The 19,924-nt window shown below is 39.9% G+C and overlaps 2 protein-coding genes across 7 annotated transcripts in view; both read left to right on the forward strand.

The window, feature by feature from the left end:
• The first annotated feature begins 107 nt into the window (after nucleotides 1–107).
• On the forward strand, nucleotides 108–16,484 carry kiaa0232 (KIAA0232 ortholog). Of its 4 annotated transcripts, none has more exons than XM_060875343.1 (8): nucleotides 108–222; nucleotides 4,607–5,147; nucleotides 6,627–6,767; nucleotides 7,579–7,648; nucleotides 7,825–7,927; nucleotides 8,017–11,365; nucleotides 12,495–12,603; nucleotides 12,689–16,484. In XM_060875343.1, exons 2-8 carry the CDS (start codon nucleotides 4,923–4,925, stop codon nucleotides 12,703–12,705), a joined length of 4,014 nt encoding a protein of 1,337 aa, XP_060731326.1. In that variant the 5' UTR covers nucleotides 108–222; nucleotides 4,607–4,922; the 3' UTR covers nucleotides 12,706–16,484. The 4 variants fall into 4 exon arrangements, with proteins under 4 accessions (XP_060731326.1, XP_060731327.1, XP_060731328.1 ...); XM_060875344.1 differs by having other exon boundaries at nucleotides 7,840–7,927; XM_060875345.1 differs by lacking the exons at nucleotides 108–222; nucleotides 4,607–5,147 and having other exon boundaries at nucleotides 6,698–6,767; nucleotides 7,825–7,919.
• A 965-nt stretch (nucleotides 16,485–17,449) lies between these two features.
• tbc1d14 (TBC1 domain family, member 14) overlaps nucleotides 17,450–19,924 on the forward strand; it is a 29,839-nt gene continuing 27,364 nt past the window's right edge. Inside the window, exons 1-2 of one of the 3 annotated variants that reach the window (XM_060875358.1) lie at nucleotides 17,450–17,539; nucleotides 17,951–18,172. In XM_060875358.1, coding sequence (XP_060731341.1) covers nucleotides 18,091–18,172 — 82 coding nt within the window. In that variant the 5' untranslated portion in view covers nucleotides 17,450–17,539; nucleotides 17,951–18,090. Of the gene's footprint in view, nucleotides 17,540–17,774; nucleotides 18,173–19,924 lie in introns of those variants that run through there. The other 2 variants (XM_060875357.1, XM_060875356.1) reach the window with 2 other exon arrangements.

Here is a 19,924-nt window from a genome sequence, read left to right on the forward strand (position 1 = left end):
GGAAACCAAACTTCAGTTGTCTGCCATCTTGGCTCTAAGTTAGCGTTTGTTTGAACCCCCGCGTACCGTTGTGACCAGATCCAAAATGGCGGCAGTTGCCTTGCTACGCGGGATCGAAATAAAAACACGGTCAGAGCTTGAGCTCTGGAGCGGCCGGCAGCGGGAGAGAAGTTACCGCTTCTCCTGCTCCGCTTTCCCCTGATTACACTGAATAAAAGGCAGGTAAGAACGCCGTGTATTTGTGTTTATGACTGTTTAAAACGTTTGTTTTTGTCGTGTGACGCGTCTGCGTTGTGACTCGGTTTGGTGCTGTGAATGTTTACGTTCAAATTTAAACGTCTCTTAGATACAAACGTCACTAGCGTTCGTGAGACGTAGTTTAGCTTAGCTTAGCCTAGCCTAGCCTAGCCTAGCCTAGCTTGTTTTGGTCTGTGTCAATTAACTCGAACCGACTCCCATCGCTGTTGTCGGATCATTTCTGTCATTATTATTATTGTCATTATTATTACATTTGATGTAGAATCGGTTCAGTTGTGGTGCCGTGACCCGGATGAATGTGACGGTAGTGAAGGGGTCTGGACTGGGAGGCGGTTACCAGGCCTCGTATACAGCTAGCATGCTAACTAACTAACTCACTAACTGGCTCACTAACTAGCTGACTGAGTGTGCTGTATAATAATAATAATAATAATAATAATAATAATAGACTAAATTATATTACTGATACTAACAATAATTATATATATAATGATATTATAATATAATATATAAAAATATTATATATATATATATATATATATATATATATATATATATATATATATATAATATGATGTAATAACAATAACATTAAAATATCTATAAAAATAATAATAAAATAATTATAAAAATATATCACCATGAAACATGTAAATGTTCTGTAGGTGTGTAAAAGTCTTAATGACAGCTGAGCTGACACTAATGTATTAAACACACTACATGATAAACCTTTTTGTTTTTAATAAATTTGCACGTTTAAAGACGACACGTAATTATCGTAACATAATATTATAAGCTCATTCATAAAGCTTTCCGTGTTTACTAGTGAGCATGGAACAATGTTTTTGAGATTTGTGATTAAAAAAAATATTTTGGTCATTTTGTGCACTTTTTTTAATCGTTAAAATGGTTTGTTGTAAGTAACATTTACTATATATGAAAAAAAAAGTATGAGAAATATTTATTTTATTGTTGAGGAACGTAAAGACCGGTTGGTTGAGATGAAACATTACTGACGCCCTGTTCAGAGGGGGTGAGTTTCATACCACGAGGTGTGACATGGAATTATTTCTGGAGTATTTAACAGGAAGTTTAGATCCATCAGGAATGCTAGGAATTATTTCACTGGAAAGATTACGCTGTTCTAGTGAACTAGTGTGGTCACGCAACCTACCACAAGTGTGTACAATATCTGCTTCAGGAGTTTTTTGTGAAATTTGTATTGCTACTTTAGTTGGTGAAACTGCAAGCACAGGAATCTTCTTTTAAACTTGTTCCGGTGAAAAAACAGTATTCACCTGAATGGAAGACGGATGATCATATGAGCTCAATTTGTTGTACTGTATATCTTGACTTGTGTGTTAGGCAAGATTAGGCTGTTGTAGTTGTTTTTATTTTTTCTTTCTTTTTCTCCCCAAGCGTTAGGCCTCTAGTGGTTAGGTGAGTTTAAGATCTGAATGATTTTCCTCACTTCTCCCCTCTTCCTGCCTGTGTTCACAGAGCTCTGCCCCAAGTATTTGCAATAGCCAATGGCATTAAAGTTTATTTCTGCTTGTTAACGACACATTGCTATCGAAAGTCCCAGAAATGAATGCGACCAGTTCGTGGAGGAATACTGGCGTACGTAGTGGAGGCAGTTTACCATGTGATGCTGTGTCACCAACTGTACAGGCACAGGTCATGACCGCAATTACAGTGAAGGCAAAAATGTTAAAGAGAAACAGCATCATTTGTTTAACTTCCCAACGCATGAAATTGCTAAATGTTTCAGTAAACAGTTCTGCTTGGAAACCAGACAGACAGAGACGTGTCGGCTCTGATGTCATCTAGTGCTTTTAATCCCCTAGATCAGGGCATGAACATGTAAAGTGTACTGTTATAACATATAGCAATATTTGAGTCGTTAGTGTCATTTTTATAGACTGACAGGAGGCACTTTTTTTTTTTTTTTTTTTTACACTGCTCACTCTTTTTCAGCAGCGTTTTCTAGACTATATATTTGTCCAATTATGCAGTCCATTCTAGTCCTAATGTCTAGTCTGCTTGTTCAGTGCATTCTAGCCCAGACTTCTTGTCCAGCACAGTCTGGTCATCTTTCCCAATCCTCTCCAGTAGTTTTGTCCAGTCTACTTATCAAAATTAACCACAAGACATTCACCTGGTTGGAAAACAATATGCTGTAGTGATCGGAAGGGTCCTTCTAGGTGAAGTTTTAAGCTAAACCTGAAGCTACAATTTTTGTGTGTTTGTTGTAGTGTAGAAGCAGTAGGCTGCAAATATGTACTCATTGTTTTTGATCGACACAGTGAGGTTCAGTTCACTAAATGGATATTAGGTCTTATCGTTTAATAAATACATTTGGTTTACTGTGCAATGAAGATCGTGCTTTTATTTCTGTGGACTTCATACACCAAATGAGTTTATTGACCGCAATCTGTCCGTCATCTGGACAGGCTTCAGCTCATTCGGACCAGTCGTACATCATCTCGTGACCTTTCAGGCTATAACAACAAAAAAAATCAGGTTTAATGTTTATTTGCATATTAGCTAGGGACAGAGAACCAAAAATGTTTCTTTCTGTTCATTTTTTTTATTCAACAACGGATAACAATAATGCCAGCGTTTTTCTCCTTCATGCCAATAAAAAAAAAAAATACTATTCTAACATTTTTACTAACTGTCCCAGAAGGCTTTGTGTCATCTGTCCTGTACTGATAACTGACCCTCACAATTAGACAATTTCTTTTCATTACAACGTGTTGGATTTATTTCGCAAACCTCTGTGACCGGTTGATGTTTTTCTCAGCTGACAACACACACACATAGCTATGTAATGACTGTACCGCTGTCACCATCGTTTTTTTTTTTTTCCAGAAGTTGAAGTCACTTGATGGTGGGTACTCATTTGCATATTAATCTCCTCTTGTCATCACTGGCTTATCAAAGTGCATATTAGGTTACATTAAGAGAGAATTTTACTTGGAATGTAATAGCTGTTTTGATGAGAATAGAAAAGAATATGAAACAGGCTTCAAGTGTTAATGCATGCAATGCATCCCGAAAGTGTCCCAAAATACATTTTAAATCACCCCGGACCCTATGTTTTTACCATCCCTGAGAAAACGGTATGGTGTCGGCCTTGACTATTGTGTAACGTGCAAAGCTCATTTTTTGTTTTTGAAGCCTTAAACACAACTTGCATGCCTTTACAACTTACAAGCCGCATCCCTACATGTCCTGTTTGCTACACATGTGCTCAAGCCTAGGATATAACACACATGCTTTTTACCCCTTACATGGTGCAGCGATAGGGGAAAAAATGTCACAGAAGAACAGCCAAAAGTACTTTTTATGTCTTTACGTATTTACTTGCGTAAGAGTAAAAAACACCTTTTGTGAAATAGTTTATGCAAAACGCAGCCTGGCTTAAAACCAAATTGCAGACATGCTTCTGCTTTTCAGGACCAATTCCTCCTCATATAGTTTTTGCTGCTTGGTCCTTTTAAACGTTTAACCCTCGCAGTATTCATCTTATTTCAGTCTTCTGTCTTTTTGGGTGCTGTCTAAGCATTTGGTTTGACAAATCATTAGTTACTAGCTAGCCCACTGGCCAGGTAAAAGCTTCAATTTGCTGTTCAGTCTCATTTTTGGCTTAAAAGTAGTTGCCGTGTGCGCTTGCTTGTTTGCCTCATAGCTACAGCATTGATGTGCGTCTGGGTAGTATGTAAAGTTTAAACAAGGCTACAATGAAAACAAAGTGTTAGTTTTTTCAAGTGTTATTTAGGAAGTCCCTTATTCTGGGTATAGAGCCTGTAGGTCTTCTGTGCAACTCCAAATAAAAGCCAGTCCAGACACAGTATGCATGTCCCAAGTCCTCAGCTTGTCCTCAACTGAGTAGTATCTCTCTGTGGATTATTTTGTAAAGTGTTTAGGCTATTGGATATTTTGACTTGATGATCAGACATGATTGTATCACGTGTGCATACAATCAAACAAATTGGACTAGTACTCGTTTTGTTAAATGTTAATAGTATCCACATCCATCAGTTGGACATGCTTAGTGGGCGGGTTGGCATACTGTCTCTCCAAACGAACATGGCAAAACTAAACAATTCGTGCACAAGGAAGGGTTCGGATAGCACTTTCTTCTGAGTGCTATACCATCCCAACAGGTTGAACAGATACGGTTTGTTTTTTCACATGTCACAGAGGAAGCATGTTATGGCCTTAACCTTCCTGAGGTTGGTAGCTGTGGTATGATTGGGGAGAACTAACTGGTGGATTGGAATTAGCCAAGATCAAATTTTATGTTTAAAAAAAAAAAAAGTAACCTACAATCTTGTTTCAGGTGATTCCGGAGCTGTCCGTCGCCCACCATGAAGATCTCTGAGTGCAATCCGAGCACGCTTTGTGTTCTCCTATAAGCTGCCTGTACTCTTTGAACCATGCCTGAAGATTAGAGCACCTCTACTAGCCAAATACCATTTAAAAATCTGCATGACCCTCCATGTAGGCCTTCCCTCCTCTGTCCCACTGGAGTGAACACCCCTAGTCTCGATTTCTTTCCCTTCCCATTGAGCCCATTTTTTGTTGTCCTCTTGAAGACAAACCGGGACAATGTCCCTGTATTTGAAAATGGCTCCTACATAAAACCCTTCACTCCCATGCGTTCAGTAAGTGGAGACTCGTCCAGTGCTGCCCCTCCCAAGAGTGTGTCGTTGCTGGACTCTCTTTCCCCATTCGATATGTCCCTGCTACAGTCCCTGGGCCCAGTGCAGAGCTGGCTGGGCCAGGAGCTGGAGAAATGTGGCATAGATGCCATGATCTACACCCGATACGTCCTCAGCCTCCTGCTGCATGACAGCTATGACTACGATCTGCAGGACCAGGTATGGTTGTTCTGTCTGTTTAGCAATGCATGATCTGTGTGTGTGTTTGTGTGTGTTATTTATTTTTATGAACATTTTGCTTTAGCCTTGGCTTAGCATTATCTTGGTACAGTATAATACAGACAGGGGGTAAGTTCATAGGTAAATGGTTTTGGGCTTTAACCCTTCTGCAGACCTCGTCTGCATTCCTATGCAAATTAGGACCATCAACTTGACCATGTCTGTTTTGACTGCTTATAAAAAATGAAGTATATATGATAGCCTTTTTTTCACCTTTCTTTCACCTAACTTGTTTCCAACATATTAACATATATTTTGCAAAGATTTTTGGAATATTTGGTATAATAAACCTCATTAATATGCAAAAATGGCTCATTTTCTAGTAAAAAAAAAAAAACTGAAATTTTGAATTATTTTCAGTATAGAGGCACAAAAGTTAATGCACAATTACAGGCTGGTGTATTTCAAAGGCAGGAGATTGTTTTGAAACCATTTTGACCATTTTTAATGTCAGTAAATAATAAAACCTGTTTTTTTTTCCCAGGCCAAATTGACGTGAATGTTTATAAACCAAAAATTATACAATTATCACCATTCTGTGTGATCAGCCTTACAGTTGTGAACATTTTGCACTTGTAATGTCTATTTTGCCCACCAGATGTCATCTGATCACATTGCGCGTGCACACACACACACACACACACACACAAGAGAAGAGAAGATATTGCCCCCAACTGGACAAATGCATATAACAAGTGTGAAATATATTTTTGAGGCCCAATAAAATGCAATGCCCACTGCTTTTGTGTGTGTGTGTCTGTGTCTTTGTGCGAGTGTGTGTGAAGCTTGTTGGTAGATCAGATTTTGCCCCCAGCTGGACAAATGCATATAACAAGTGTGAAATCTTTACAAATGAGTAGCTTTTGTTTTTTTCTGGAGGCCTAATGAAATGCAATGCCCAATGTTTGTGTGTGCATGTGTGTGTGTGTAGCATCATTTTGGTAGATCATATTTTTCCCTCTGCTAGGCAAAGTCATATCAAAAGTGTGAAATATTTACAGATATGTAGATATGTATTTTTTTTTTTCTGGAGGCCTAATGAAATGCAATGCCCTATTTGTGTGGTGTGTGTGTGTTTTGGGTGCGTGTGTTAGTGGACTTTTTGTGTCTGTATGTATGTTCATTGTGCTGAAAAGGGCAAACGTGTGACCTATTGCCCCACTGTGGCTTGGTCAAGTTGGCCCTGGATGACTTGAGGACTAAAGTATTGATTTTACGAACATATAGTTCAACGAAAATAGACAAAATTAATGTTACTTGCAAAGTTCATAATTTGGAACAATCCTGGAAAATTTCAGGCAAATATGTGGAAGGAAACCCACGTTATGACACATTAAACTTTCCAGCCGGGTCACTGACCCGAGGTCTGCAGAAGGGTTAAAAAAGTATGTGTTGTGTTGTGTGATCATAACTATGCAGGAGAATGACATCTTCCTTGGTTGGGAGAAGGGAGCTGGCAAAAAATGGGGGAAGAGCAGGAGGAAGGGAGGGACAGACCTAAGTCTGGAGGAGATGAAGAAGCAGGCTGCTGTGCAATGCCTGCGTTCTGCTTCTGATGAAGTAAGAGGTTCTGTTGCTTAAAAAAACAGCTGTGCAATGGTTTACTTTGTATTATGTTTGTACCCGACTTAGCTTGCATTATGAAATCCTGTTTTCAATTAAATATGGCATGTCTGTCCTAGTTGCATATGCCATAACTTTATGAAAACACTTATAATTAAAGAATGAATCGTATACTTAAATATTTACATATTATTACACGTATAATTAAAGAATGAATCACTACAGGGTGTGTAGCAATTGATGATTGATGATTTATTTATATATATATAATATATGTGTGTATGTATGTATGTATGTATGTATGTATATATATATATATATGTATGTATGTCATATGCAAAAGTTTAACTGAAGGACACTAAAGTAAAGTTTAACTGAATAACTGAAGGACACTAAAGTAATATTTCAGTAGTGAAATGAGGTTTATTGGATTAACAGAAAATGTGCAATATGCATACATACATTTTCACGACTGAAATCTTACTTTAGTGTCCTTCAGTTATTTGGTAGATCAAAATGAAATTGCTGATCCAAACACCCAAATATTAATAAATGAAAATCTTGGAAATTATCAGGGGTTCCTAAACTTTTGCATATGACTGTATCTTTTATTTATTTATTTATTTATTCATTTATTTATATAAAATAAGAATATAGGATACATGAATGTTACTGTCTAGGGCTGAGTACTGTTTTTTGTATAGTCACGGTAGTCATGCAGTTGTTCATATTTTGTGTGTGCTCTTTCATTTATTTATTTATTTATTTTTAATATTTTTTTTCCTTCTTCTCCTCTTTCCTATCTCAGAACTCTGGAGTTGAAAGTTTAGTTGAGGAGCTTTGCTCCAAGCTCAAGGACATTCAGAACAAACAAAAAGGTTTGTTGCACGTTTGCTTCCATTTTAAGCTAGCTTAATCTTTAATCTTTTACAATCTGGAATTTTCAATCTCAAGTTCTGTTTGACTTTCAAGAATGGCATATTAGTCTTTAATCAATGCCTCAGGCGCTTTTGTTAAAAATATATAAAATCCCATTTTAAATGGACTATCATAGTTCATTCTTTTACAGAAAAAGAAAAGCAAACAATAAAGAGGTCAGATGAATCTCGGTCTCCTGAATTGGCTGAATCACCTTCTTCTAAAGACCAGGTGGAAATGTAAGGAATTTCCCAAATTTTGAGAGAAATTATATTTCTAAAGTGATGTCTTAAAATCTTAGTCTGTATTTTTTTTTTTTGTTTTCAAGGTACTATGAAGCCTTTCCACCTCTATCAGAAAAACCTGTTTGTCTGCAAGAGATTATGACCGTGTGGAACAAGGCTAAAGCGAGTGCATATTCCAGCTCCTCATCTGCTGCCCCTCAAACAAGCACAGATACCTCCTCCCCAAAAGACTGCACCAGTGAGGGTGAAGTCATCAAGGACAAAGCAACTGATGCATCAGTTGTCGTCTCCACCACTACTATTGAGAAGGCTCAGCAAAGACGCAGCAAGAAAGAAAAAGAGAACCGATACCACGGGGGTGCTTCTGGGGCTTGCAATGACCAGGTTGTTTTTCAGAATAAAAGGCACGCCAAACATCGATCTGATTTGGGGCACCGTCCTCGGTCCTGGTCCTCTGGCTCCAGCGAGGGTGGTTCAAGCTCCAGTGGTAACCAAGGTGAGGCAAAGACCTGTAAGGGAGTTCGGATCAGACAGAGGTCTCGTGAGATCAGCAGCAGAAACAAAAGAGGGCGAAACTACAAGCAAGTCAAACTGGCCCTAAAGGCTATTGACAAAGAAGAGCGCAGAAACACAGGTAGCAGTTGCAGTGCCTCCGAAGGCCCTTTGAAGCACCAACAGCACTACACAAAAAAGGGCAAAAAGCCATTAAGGGAGCTTCGGAAAGATACCAGCTGGGTTGACTTGAAAGAGTCTGGAGGTGAAGCCAATAACAGGGAATACATGGAAGAACCCCTTTGGTACACCGAGCCCATATCGGAGTATTTTGTCCCGTTCAGCTGGAGTAAACTGGAGACAAAGTATCGAAGCAAACCAGATTCCCCCACTGACCTAGCTACAGCCATTAATGTGGACAGTCTGTCAGAGCAAATACAAGGGATCTGCATTGCCAACACTTCAATTCAAAGGGCGTACCTTGCAGCAGGTACATTCGTGGATGGGCATTTTGTTGAAGTTTCCAGTGAGGCAAACGGGGAAGCCACTGAACTGAATGGGACCTCAAGCTGCCCTCTTCCTGAGGATGGTAAAGATTTAGATGATGAGCATCTGTCTGAATTCACTCACTTCTATGAAGTTGATATATACCAATCCATATTGGATCCCAGTGCCTCAGATGCAGTACAAGAAAGTCGAATCTTAAACATGATTCGGCAAAAGAGCAATGAGCCAAGAGACATTGAGGCAGGGTGTTGTGTAGATTTAGATGGCTTTGAACTGCAGGGGGAAAGTGCAATAAAGGCAGATTCTTTGGGAGCTTCGGGAGATGATGTGATTCTTACACAAGACATGGAAAACATTGCTCATATGTGGGAGTGCTGCTCATCATCTACTTCTGAGGAATTAGAAGGAGAAAGTTGTGCAGGTGACTCTCCAGTTAGGCTCTCCCCAATGTTGGGCAGTGTGCCATTTAACTTGAGCGGGTTGTCAGGAACTTATGGTGAGCCCTCTGTCCAAGATGTCACTGGGAGCACGATGGCTCTAAACTCCTGTTTCTCGCTCTTTGAGGTGCAGTGCGATAGCTCTGCTTTCCCCTTTTCTTGCGACTCGCTTGCATCCAGCCGTGAAAATATAGATTCAAGTAGCTTTCTAGATTCTCATGCAAACAAACAGTCTCGCTTGCTAATTTGGACCAAAAATAGTGCCTTTGATGAGAACGAACACTGCTCTAACCTGTCTACACGAACATGCAGTCCATGGTCCCACTCAGAGGAGACACGCTCAGACATTGAGCAAGTCACTGGCCAAGCAGATGAGTCTTCTCAGTTTGGCAGTGAGGAACTCGGCTGCATAATTCCTCCTGTTCCAACTTCATACCTGGAGGAGGAGTTTTTGGATTTCTTGCAGGAGAGCCCGAGTCACCAGCAAGATAAAATGAGTGCAGGCATAGTGTCCAATCAGACCTTCAACAAGGTATCCAAACTCGAGTCTGTTTGTGGAATAGCTTTAGAGCAAGATGAGGGCAAACAGTACAACTCTGTTTTGTTTCCAGAAGACACCAACCAACAAAATGATGATTACAGCTCAGGAATTATAAAAGATATTTGGATGGCTATTGGAGACAGAGATTGTGTTTTAGCTCTTGAACTGGAGAAAGCAGATGATGACTTGTTTTCAGAGGAGACATCCAGCTATCACTGTGGCTGTCTTGACGGTGAGGCGAAAGAGACCATCGAAAAGAAGGCTGTTCAGCGTTCAGAGTACCACCTTTGGAAGGGTAAGAAGGAGGATCAAGGTCTGGCCAAAAATCAAGTCTCCAAGGTGGATGGAGGGGACTATGCAACACCTGCCAGGCCGTGGGATGTTGATTCGGAGAGGGACAGTACCTCATTTATTCTTGGAGGAGTGTACGGAGAACTAAAGTCCGTAAGCAGTGACGAGGAGTGGACTGTGGTCCAGCCCATCAACACCTGTGAGAACCTGTTGCAGTGTGCCTCAGCTTCCTCATCTGATGTGGTAACCATTGCAGGGACTGATGTGTTCATGAATACAGGCAGTTGCTTTGCTCCTGGTCATAAGCCTCTGTGGCGCCCTTTGGTGTCCTTTGGACAGAACAGTCAGGCTACCAAAGGGTCGGGGGAAGGACTGAATAAGGGATTTTCTGTTATCTTCCATGAAGATTTACTTGGATCCTGTGGAGGCTATTGTGGAGAGCAGCAAGGACTTGATTATCCATTTTCATCCTTTGATCTCAATAACCCTTTTTCCCAGGTCCTGCATGTGGAATGCTCATTTGAACCAGAAGACATGGCCTCATTCAGCCCAGGATTCAAGCCAAAGTCCATATTGTGCTCAAACTCTGATAACGAGCCATTCAGTCCAAGCCTATATGGTATCAATCGCACTCAGTACCGGGCCATCCGCATATCCCCAAGAACTCATTTCCGGCCGATATCAGCCTCTGAACTTTCTCCTGGCTGTTGTAGTGTGTCGGATGGAGAGTCTGAAAAGGAAGAAATGAGTCTTCCCATTACTGGACAGTCAGGTCTATTTGATAACCCACAGGCAGACCTCAAACCCCTGGAGGAAGATGCAGAGAGCGAAGGCCCTTACTATGGAAAGTCTGAACTGGAATCTGGTAAATTTTTACCCAGATTAAAGAAGTCGGGCATGGAGAAGAGCGCCCAGACGTCACTCGATTCCCAGGAAGGTGGGGGTACAACTCTGACCACTGACGAGCAGGAGATTTGCTTAGACTGTGAAGTCACAGGAAAATCCTCAGCAGCAGTGTCGGCTGTGAGCTCTCTTGTGGAGTTGCCTGTGGATGCATTTCAGAAACCGGAGTCCTGCATAGAAAGGGAGGCTTGTAGGTCTGTTGGTGCAAGCCAGCTTCTGGAATTTGGCAAATCGTACAATGTGGTTCAAGATTTGAATGAGGTAAGAACACTACAGTGCTGTGTAATATGTGAGTCACAAATATAAGATCTAGATCCTTTGGGTGTGTAAGCACAACCCAGTGAGAATTTATGTATCATTATGTAGCTTTGTAGAAGCCAACATTCTGTTTTCCTATTTAAGCTTAGACAAAAATTTATAAAATTTAATGCGGCCTAGGGCTTTCGAGCTGCAGGCACCAAATTCGGATATGTTGTAAACCCTGGTCTGAAGTTTGTTGCTATTACTTTTCTAAGTGATCCGAGTTTCAAAATGGCCTTTTTTCCCCATAGACTCCCATTATAAACTTTGGAGGTTTATAACCTGGCAAGCTTTCGAACTGTTTACACCAAACTCGACCAGCTCCTTTAGGGTGATACTCTGAACAAAGTTTAAATTGGTGTACTGACTGGCCTGGTACCAAAATAAGCAAAATCAAAAAACCTTTTACAACATGGACATGTGACATATCAAAACACTCAGAACAATGAGGGGAACTTCCTCACTGGTATTCTGATGATGTCACATGCTCATGTCCGCTCGCCTCCAAAAGTATTGGCACCCTAACGGTCCAGTAGCTTTCACAATCTTTGTCCACTTGCCTCCAAAAGTAACATACTAGTGTTACTAGTATGTTACTAATACTTGCACCGTCAAAGCCAACATCAAAGTTTGTCGCGACAAACTTTACAAATCTAGTTGTACTTGTTATACTAAAATATATTGGTAAATAGGCTTTAGGTTTCAGAACTACATTGTTTAACACCTTCATTACCTCAGGGACATAGTTAAAGTAGTGATGAATTGAATGGGTTGTGCTGCTTCAGTAGAATAACTAACGCAATGCACTTATCGCCTGGCCCCAGCATTAGACAATGTAATAAAATTACTTTTTAAACTGAGCAGAGATTTAGAAAGTACACTCACAATCCTAAATGACCACCGCATGGCCATTTTGTTATGGGCGTTTATTCGAAAGTTGTTTTGAATTATTGTTTGTTTCGTGAATATCTCGTGTAAGTGACTTGCACAAAGACCAACATAATCTATGAAAACCTTTTGTTAGTTTGTTTGTGTTTTTATTCTCTAATCCCCTCTCTGCTTCTGTGTTTATCTGCTTCTTCATGGTCAGTTTCCACTGTTGAGTTTTGGAGAGAGAAGTGTGATGAATAGCCAGCGAGAGGATTGCTGGTGGCAGAATACGCTATGTTCCTCCATCTTTTCCGGATCTCGGTGCACAGGTAAGAGAACACACAGGCTTGGTTCTGTAAGTTTAAAAACTCTACCGATTTTCTCTTTTCATCACACTGTGTTTTTGTTTTGCAGAAAGCAGTAACATATGAGTTTGCTGCCGAGCACAGAGTCACAGCAAAAACAGAACCGTGCTGAAATTCCTTTCAGAGCCTCAGCGCTTTTCTTCTTCTGCATTAAACCAGCAGAGGATGATGATGATGATGATGATAAGGATGTGGAGAAGCTTCATCAGGACAGAACATCAAAACCTCTATTAATCTTTAAGTTTATTCCCTCTGCCCTGGCCCTTCTGCCAACTTTCACCCAACTTTCTATAGTCATTAGAAACGTAACCGAAGGGGAACTGTGTGCGATTGTGTGTGATTGCGTGTGTGTGTCAGTGTGTTTGTGCACGCTCAAACTTTATGGATCGGTTTGAAGTGTGTGTATTAATCAGCTTTGCCAAAGGCATGTAGGTGATAACGATCCTTAGTTGAGTCAAGTGATCTTTACTTGAACCCCATCTGATAGGCGTGTGTGTGTGTGCGTGTGTGTGCGTGTGCGTGTGTGTGTGTGTGTGTGACACTAGCGTCACTCCTTAACAGCAATGACAAAAAAAAATTGTAGCCTGTCGCTTTCTCACACCAGCGGTTTTAAGATTTATTTTCTACTATTTTGAAGGAGTGACATTTAGTGATGAATCTTCCCCATTCACCGATTTGAAAAATGTGAGAAAGCATTTTTCTTTTTTTTTTCTTTTTTTTTTCTTCCCCTCCCTCCCCCTGCAGCGTAGAGCTAATTGTTTGGTTTGTGTTATTGAAAACCGACTTCCCCCATATAAGCATAATATCCTTTTGTGTAACGTATCAGAAGGGGGAAGCTAAGAAAGTGTGAAAAAAGGTTTTAGTTTCCTTATTACAGTTTACAGCTTGCGCGTAAAAAAAAAATAGTTATTTTAATAAAACGAAATATAAACGCATATATAAGCTATAGGTGCAACTTGGGTTTGTTTTGGGTTTTTTATGGAGGGACGTCTGTAGCAAAAAGAAACGGTACGATCGATGCTTTAAAAACACTCGTGTGCCCTTCAGATATTTTGTTGCACGTGTTCCTCGTAAACCAAGCGACACAAAGGTTTCCTGATTTATGTGCAATTTTTTTTTTTTTCCTTTTAAGATCAGAATTTTGTTGCAAAATATAATGGTTTTATTTTCTTAGAAAGCTACGAGAGTTTTTTTGTTTTGTTTTGTTTTGTTTTTTTTCTCAAAATTTTGTTTTCCTCCTTTTTTTTTTTTTTTTTTTTTTTTAAAAAGCATTTAGTGTAGACTCGCGTGTTTTGGTGTGGGTTGCAGCTTTTTCATTTTAAAGAAAGCCGGTGGCATGAGGACCCGGTATAGAAATTGTTCGCCATTTAAAAAAAATATATATATTTATAAATTTAAGCGTTCCTGTTACCGCAAACGTAGCCAATCAGCACGGGATGCGAATTTTACTTCTGTTTTGCACTAAAGTTACGAGGCTGCGTTAATTATTATTATTATTATTATTATTATTATTTTTTTTTTTTCTAAAGTAGAATTTTCTTCTTTAATAAATGAATAGTTTGTGAAATGCATTCGTCATTTGTTTAAACATTTATATAAAATGCATAGGTGGTTTTTGTTTGTGAATTAGCCTCGTAACTCCAGTGCAAAATGTTAAAAATAAAAATAAAAAAAGTTTGTTTAAACAAAATAAATAAATAAAAAGGGGGGCAACTCCGGGTGCGTCTCTGCTGCTCGGCTGTGTTTGTTAAAGAGGAAATATAGACTTTACACTCTGCGCTTTGTAACTTTCTCTTAGAGGAAGGCTGTGATATTGTTCGAGTTGGTAAAGATTTAAGACGTTGCGTTTGCTTCGTAAGAACATGTTTATAGTCTGTTCTTTTTCTTTTTTTTTTTCCTTCCTCACATTTACCAGTGTGCTCCATAGGGATTATAGTTTAAAAAAGTGACATTCGTTAATGCATACAGAGTGAAGACCAGCACATGCACAAACACTACACACACACACACACACACACACACACACACACACACCTACTACTTCTTTATACAGCTTTGGTCTTCATTCCACCTTATTAATGTCTCTCATCTGCCCTCTGAGCCAGATATCATTTATTTTTATCATTATAATTATTATTAGATTTTTGTTTTTAACGGATGTTCCAGATGTACCGAGAGTCGCGGATTTCACACGTACTAATCAGAGCGATCTGATCTGTATCATACGGACGCTGGCCCGAAACTGAGACGTGATCTGTGGCGATGGTTTGAGTTAACTACACAAACAAACCAGCAAATATCGTTAGATTCCCTGAGGAGGAACTCAGTTTTGTTGTCGTCATTTTTGTTGATTTCGACTTTGTGTTGCAGCTTTTTTTTTTCTCTACGTCTCAGTGTGGACTCTTGATTTTGATGCGTTTTAGTTTGAAAGAAAGCTTGCAGCATGACTACTGAATAGAGTTATTCAGCTTGCAGTGACTGTGTGTTTATCTCAGACAATATTTATAAACATATTGTTTACATATTTGACCGAAATATGTCTCTTTCTGTGTTTTCAGTGTAGAAAACGCAACATTTTCATTTGACCCTGTTCAAAACGTTCGGTCTGAGCCAGTGAGCCAGATCTTCAGCCCAGCGCTCCTGATCAGCTCAGTGCTCAGCAGATCCATTAACAGCTCTTCGATTCAAACAAGCGTTCTGTCATCACGCTAATTGTGAGCTCTTTGACTGCTCTGATATCTGGAAGATCCTAAAACCTGCAGTTTGCTGTGTTGTAGTTTCTGATTGCGCCTCCTGGTGGCTGCGGTACTGTAGTGCACACTATGGACGAAGCACACGTTGTTTTTTTATTATTTTTTTGGGGATATTTTGGGGGGAGATAATCGATGAAGAAAACAGATGATTACAGTACGTGAACTCCGTAATTCACACCATATTTAACACTCGAAGGGTGTTGGATTGACTCGATTTAGTAAAACAGATTTAATTCAGCAGAGATGATCTATTTTACTAACATGCTTTCACAGGTGGTACCTTTTTTTTTTTTGTTAATGAAAACACTGAGATGACAAAGCATTAATTTATTATTATTATTATTATTATTATTATTATTATTATTATTATTATTATTGTTATTTCAGCCTAGACAACACCTGACATCTGTGAAAAGACAAGTGAGGTTCAGAGAAATTGGGGGGGTGAAATAGAGTGAAAGATGCATGAGGTCGTTGAGGCTAATAATATAGTAATTGGACATCACGGTCCCTAATTTGCTTTGCTTTAAACTGCGAAACAAGTTTTAAAACAAACAAAAAAAAGTGTGTAACTAAGTTTTATTTTCTTTTTGCTTTTAACTATTGTGTGAATGAATATATGTGGGTCGTCAAAATGAGAATTAAAAACAAACAAGCATCAGAAATTGTGTTCAGAGAGACCACAATATAACAGTGCGTGTTGTGTGTGCGAGATTGGAGTAGTACGTACTCATGCTAGACTTTGTCCTGCAGCTCTGTTCCATCGTTTATTTTGTGTGTTGAGAGGAAACACTTCCCCAGTGCGAGTCAGGATCGCACTCTTCAAGCACTGAGGCGGCTTCTTATATTGGGTTCCTTCTTTATTTATTTATTTTTTTTGTGCTCTCTCTGTTCCTGTTTATAACTCATCTATGCAGCCCGTTGGGGTTCCATCCCTCCGTCAGCATCATCTCCGACTCCGTCTTCATCACCTCAACGCCTCAGTGCAACCGAAACCCCAAACATGGTCATGTTGTTCTAATTCCATGTATAAATCCAACAGAGATTTGCTTCATTGTTGAGTTTCTGAATCTAATAAAGAGATTGAGAACATTTTGCCTTTTCGTTTGTTTTTACGAAGCCTCCAGTTGTGTGAAAAGCTTCATTAGTTACAGTAGATAAGGAATGAAGGACAATCCAACATGGTGTGATGTTCAGGGGAAATAATCAGGGATGATGTGGTGCAGTGAACCCGAGTTACTGTCACAACCTGAATACGTTCAAATACTTTTTATCCGTTGACTCGTTTAACGTTGAACAAACATACAAAAAGTTACGTCTTCTAGCAGCAAGAAATAAAAATAAACCTGCTCTCTCTTACAAAGTGCCGATTTAAGTAAACTCAAAGTCGTCACCTTGTCGTAGTTTATATGGAGTGTCCTTGTGATTGAGTAATTCTATAGAAGTGATTAAATGTGACCATGTTAATGTAAAATGTTTTAGAAAATGAGTCAACACACTCTGTGTGTGTTGCGTTAGATGTTTAAAAGATTTCCTTTGCTTCAGATCACACCCCAAGCTCCTCACCATGCTCATGTGACTCAGGGATTAAACAGTTGTGTGTTGTAAGAGGAAGTGGCCCAAGGTGTGTTGGGAAACACAACAGGAAGACGTTCAGGATTGATTTGTACACACACACATACACACTTCCATGTGCACGAAATGTTAGTGAGTGTGTGCTGAGAAATAGAATCACAATACAGTGATGAATTCTATTATTGACTCTCATTTATTCATGTTAAATACAGAAAACAAAAAAAAGATGAGAGAGTAAAGACCAATCCAGTGAAACTATGTCCCCAAATTCCCAAACATGGTCCTACAAACTGTTTAATCATCTTGTCCCAAATTCCCAATTTTCCAAATTCATAATCTCAAATTCCAAAAATTCCCAAACAGTACATCCCAAGATCCCAAACACACTACTAAAATTTACAAATATGATTTTACACATAGACTCAAACCAAGTGGAGCTAAAAGTAATAGTCCCCGAATCCATTATTTCATTCCCTGTCTCACCGTGGACAGGTGCGTTGCCTCTCTGCGCATGCGCAGTCCTGCCGGCTTGGCAAGTATGTAATAAAATGGCGTCGGCCGCAGCGGAGCAGGTAACACGACCTGTTTTAATCTTCAGCACCGCTTCACTTCTCCATCTACTCTGTGGGGCTGCTGGTGGTGGGAAAGTAGACGTGTGGGGCTTTGTTTCTCTTAGTAAAAGTCTCTGAAGTGTGTGTGTGTGTGTGTGTGTGTGTGAGAGTGTGTGTGTGTGTGTGTGAGAGAGAGAGAGAGAGTGTGTGTGTGTGTGTGAGAGAGAGAGAGAGAGTGTGTGTGTGTGTGTGTGTGTGTGTGTCTGTGATGAAGCAGGAACAGAAGTGAAGTTGATAGTAAACGGAAGTGAAGTTTACACGCCACACCGCCTGTATAACGCGTATTAGACCGTTATTAATGTGACGTTACGCGCTTTAGGGCAGTTTTTACTCCTCCTCCTAAGTTCATGCCGGGTTTCTGTGTGTTTGAAGAAAAGCGCCGAGTTCGAGAGGGACAGTGTGTGAGAAAGGTGTCTGTCGATCTTCATCATCTTCATCTTCTTCATCTTCCTCATCATTATCACCTTCATCATCGGTTTCATCATCATCATGGAAAAAAAGGTGCAGATAAGATGTGTAGAAGCGTTATAACGCCACACAACACGGAAGAAGGGATGGACACAGACGATACGAGTAGAAACCCGGATGGAAAAGGTGTGTGTGTGAGAGAGAGAGAGAGAGTGTGTGTGTGTGGATGAATGGATGGGAAGGATGAATGGATACGGCAGGTGTTTCATCGTCATAATGACGTTGTGTGTGTGTGTGTGTGTGTGTGTGCGTGTGTGTGTGTGTGCGTGTGTGTGCGTGTGTGTGTAGGGATGTGAGAAACGAATGATATTGTACTAAGAGTCTAAGAGTGTCTGTCGAGGGCACGTGCTACAGGCGTGTGATTATACTTAGCTGGAATGCGAGACAGGTGTGTTATTATTATAGTGAACACAGGGAAGGGAGACAGGTGTGTTATAGTGAACACAAGGAAGTGACACAGGTGTGTTATTATTACAGTGAACACAGGGAAGGGAGACAGGTGTGTTATTATTACAGTGAACACAGGGAAGGGAGACAGGTGTGTTATTATTACAGTGAACACAGGGAAGGGAGACAGGTGTGTTATAGTGAACACAAGGAAGTGACACAGGTGTGTTATTATTACAGTGAACACAGGGAACGGAGACAGGTGTGTTATTATTACAGTGAACACAGGGAAGGGAGACAGGTGTGTTATAGTGAACACAAGGAAGTGACACAGGTGTGTTATTATTACAGTGAACACAGGGAAGGGAGACAGGTGTGTTATTATTACAGTGAACACAGGGAAGGGAGACAGGTGTGTTATAGTGAACACAAGGAAGTGACACAGGTGTGTTATTATTACAGTGAACACAGGGAACGGAGACAGGTGTGTTATTATTACAGTGAACACAGGGAAGGGAGACAGGTGTGTTATTATTACAGTGAACACAGGGAAGGGAGACAGGTGTGTTATAGTGAACACAAGGAAGTGACACAGGTGTGTTATTATTACAGTGAACACAGGGAACGGAGACAGGTGTGTTATTATTACAGTGAACACAGGGAAGGGAGACAGGTGTGTTATTATAGTGAACACAGGGAAGGGAGACAGGTGTGTTATTATTATAGTGAACACAGGGATGTGAGACAGGTGTGTTATTATAGTGAACACATGGATGTGTGACGGGTGTGTTATTATTATAGTGAACACATGGATGTGAGACAGGTTTGTGATTATTATAGTGAACACATGGATGTGAGACAGTTGTGTTATTATAGTGAACACATGGATGTGAGACAGTTGTGTTATTATAGTGAACACATGGAAGTGAGACAGTTGTGTTATTATAGTGAACACATGGAAGTGAGACAGGTGTGTTATTATTATAGTGAACACATCGGTGAGACAGGTTTGTGATTATTATAGTGAACACATGTAAGTGAGAGGTTTGCTATTATAGTGAGCACAGGGAAGTGAGACAGGTGTGTTATTATTATAGTGAACACATCGGTGAGACAGGTTTGTGATTATTATAGTGAACACATGTAAGTGAGAGGTTTGCTATTATAGTGAGCACAGGGAAGTGAGACAGGTGCGTTATTATTATAGTGAACACATGTAAGTGAGAGGTTTGCTATTATAGTGAGCACAGGGAAGTGAGACAGGTGTGTTATTATTATAGTGAACACATGGAAGTGAGACAGGTTTGTGATTATTATAGTGAACATACTATATGGGAGTGTGTTATGGTATTTTCTGCTTCCTAATTGTGCGGCAAATATAAAATATTTGACCAATTTGTTTTCTGACACAACCTCCTCAGAAATGTTGACACTAAACCTCATGTCTCTCACACACATACACACAAACACACACACACAGACACACACAGG

Source organism: Tachysurus vachellii, chromosome 7 (assembly GCF_030014155.1).
Source record: "Tachysurus vachellii isolate PV-2020 chromosome 7, HZAU_Pvac_v1, whole genome shotgun sequence".
NCBI lineage: Eukaryota > Metazoa > Chordata > Actinopteri > Siluriformes > Bagridae > Tachysurus > Tachysurus vachellii.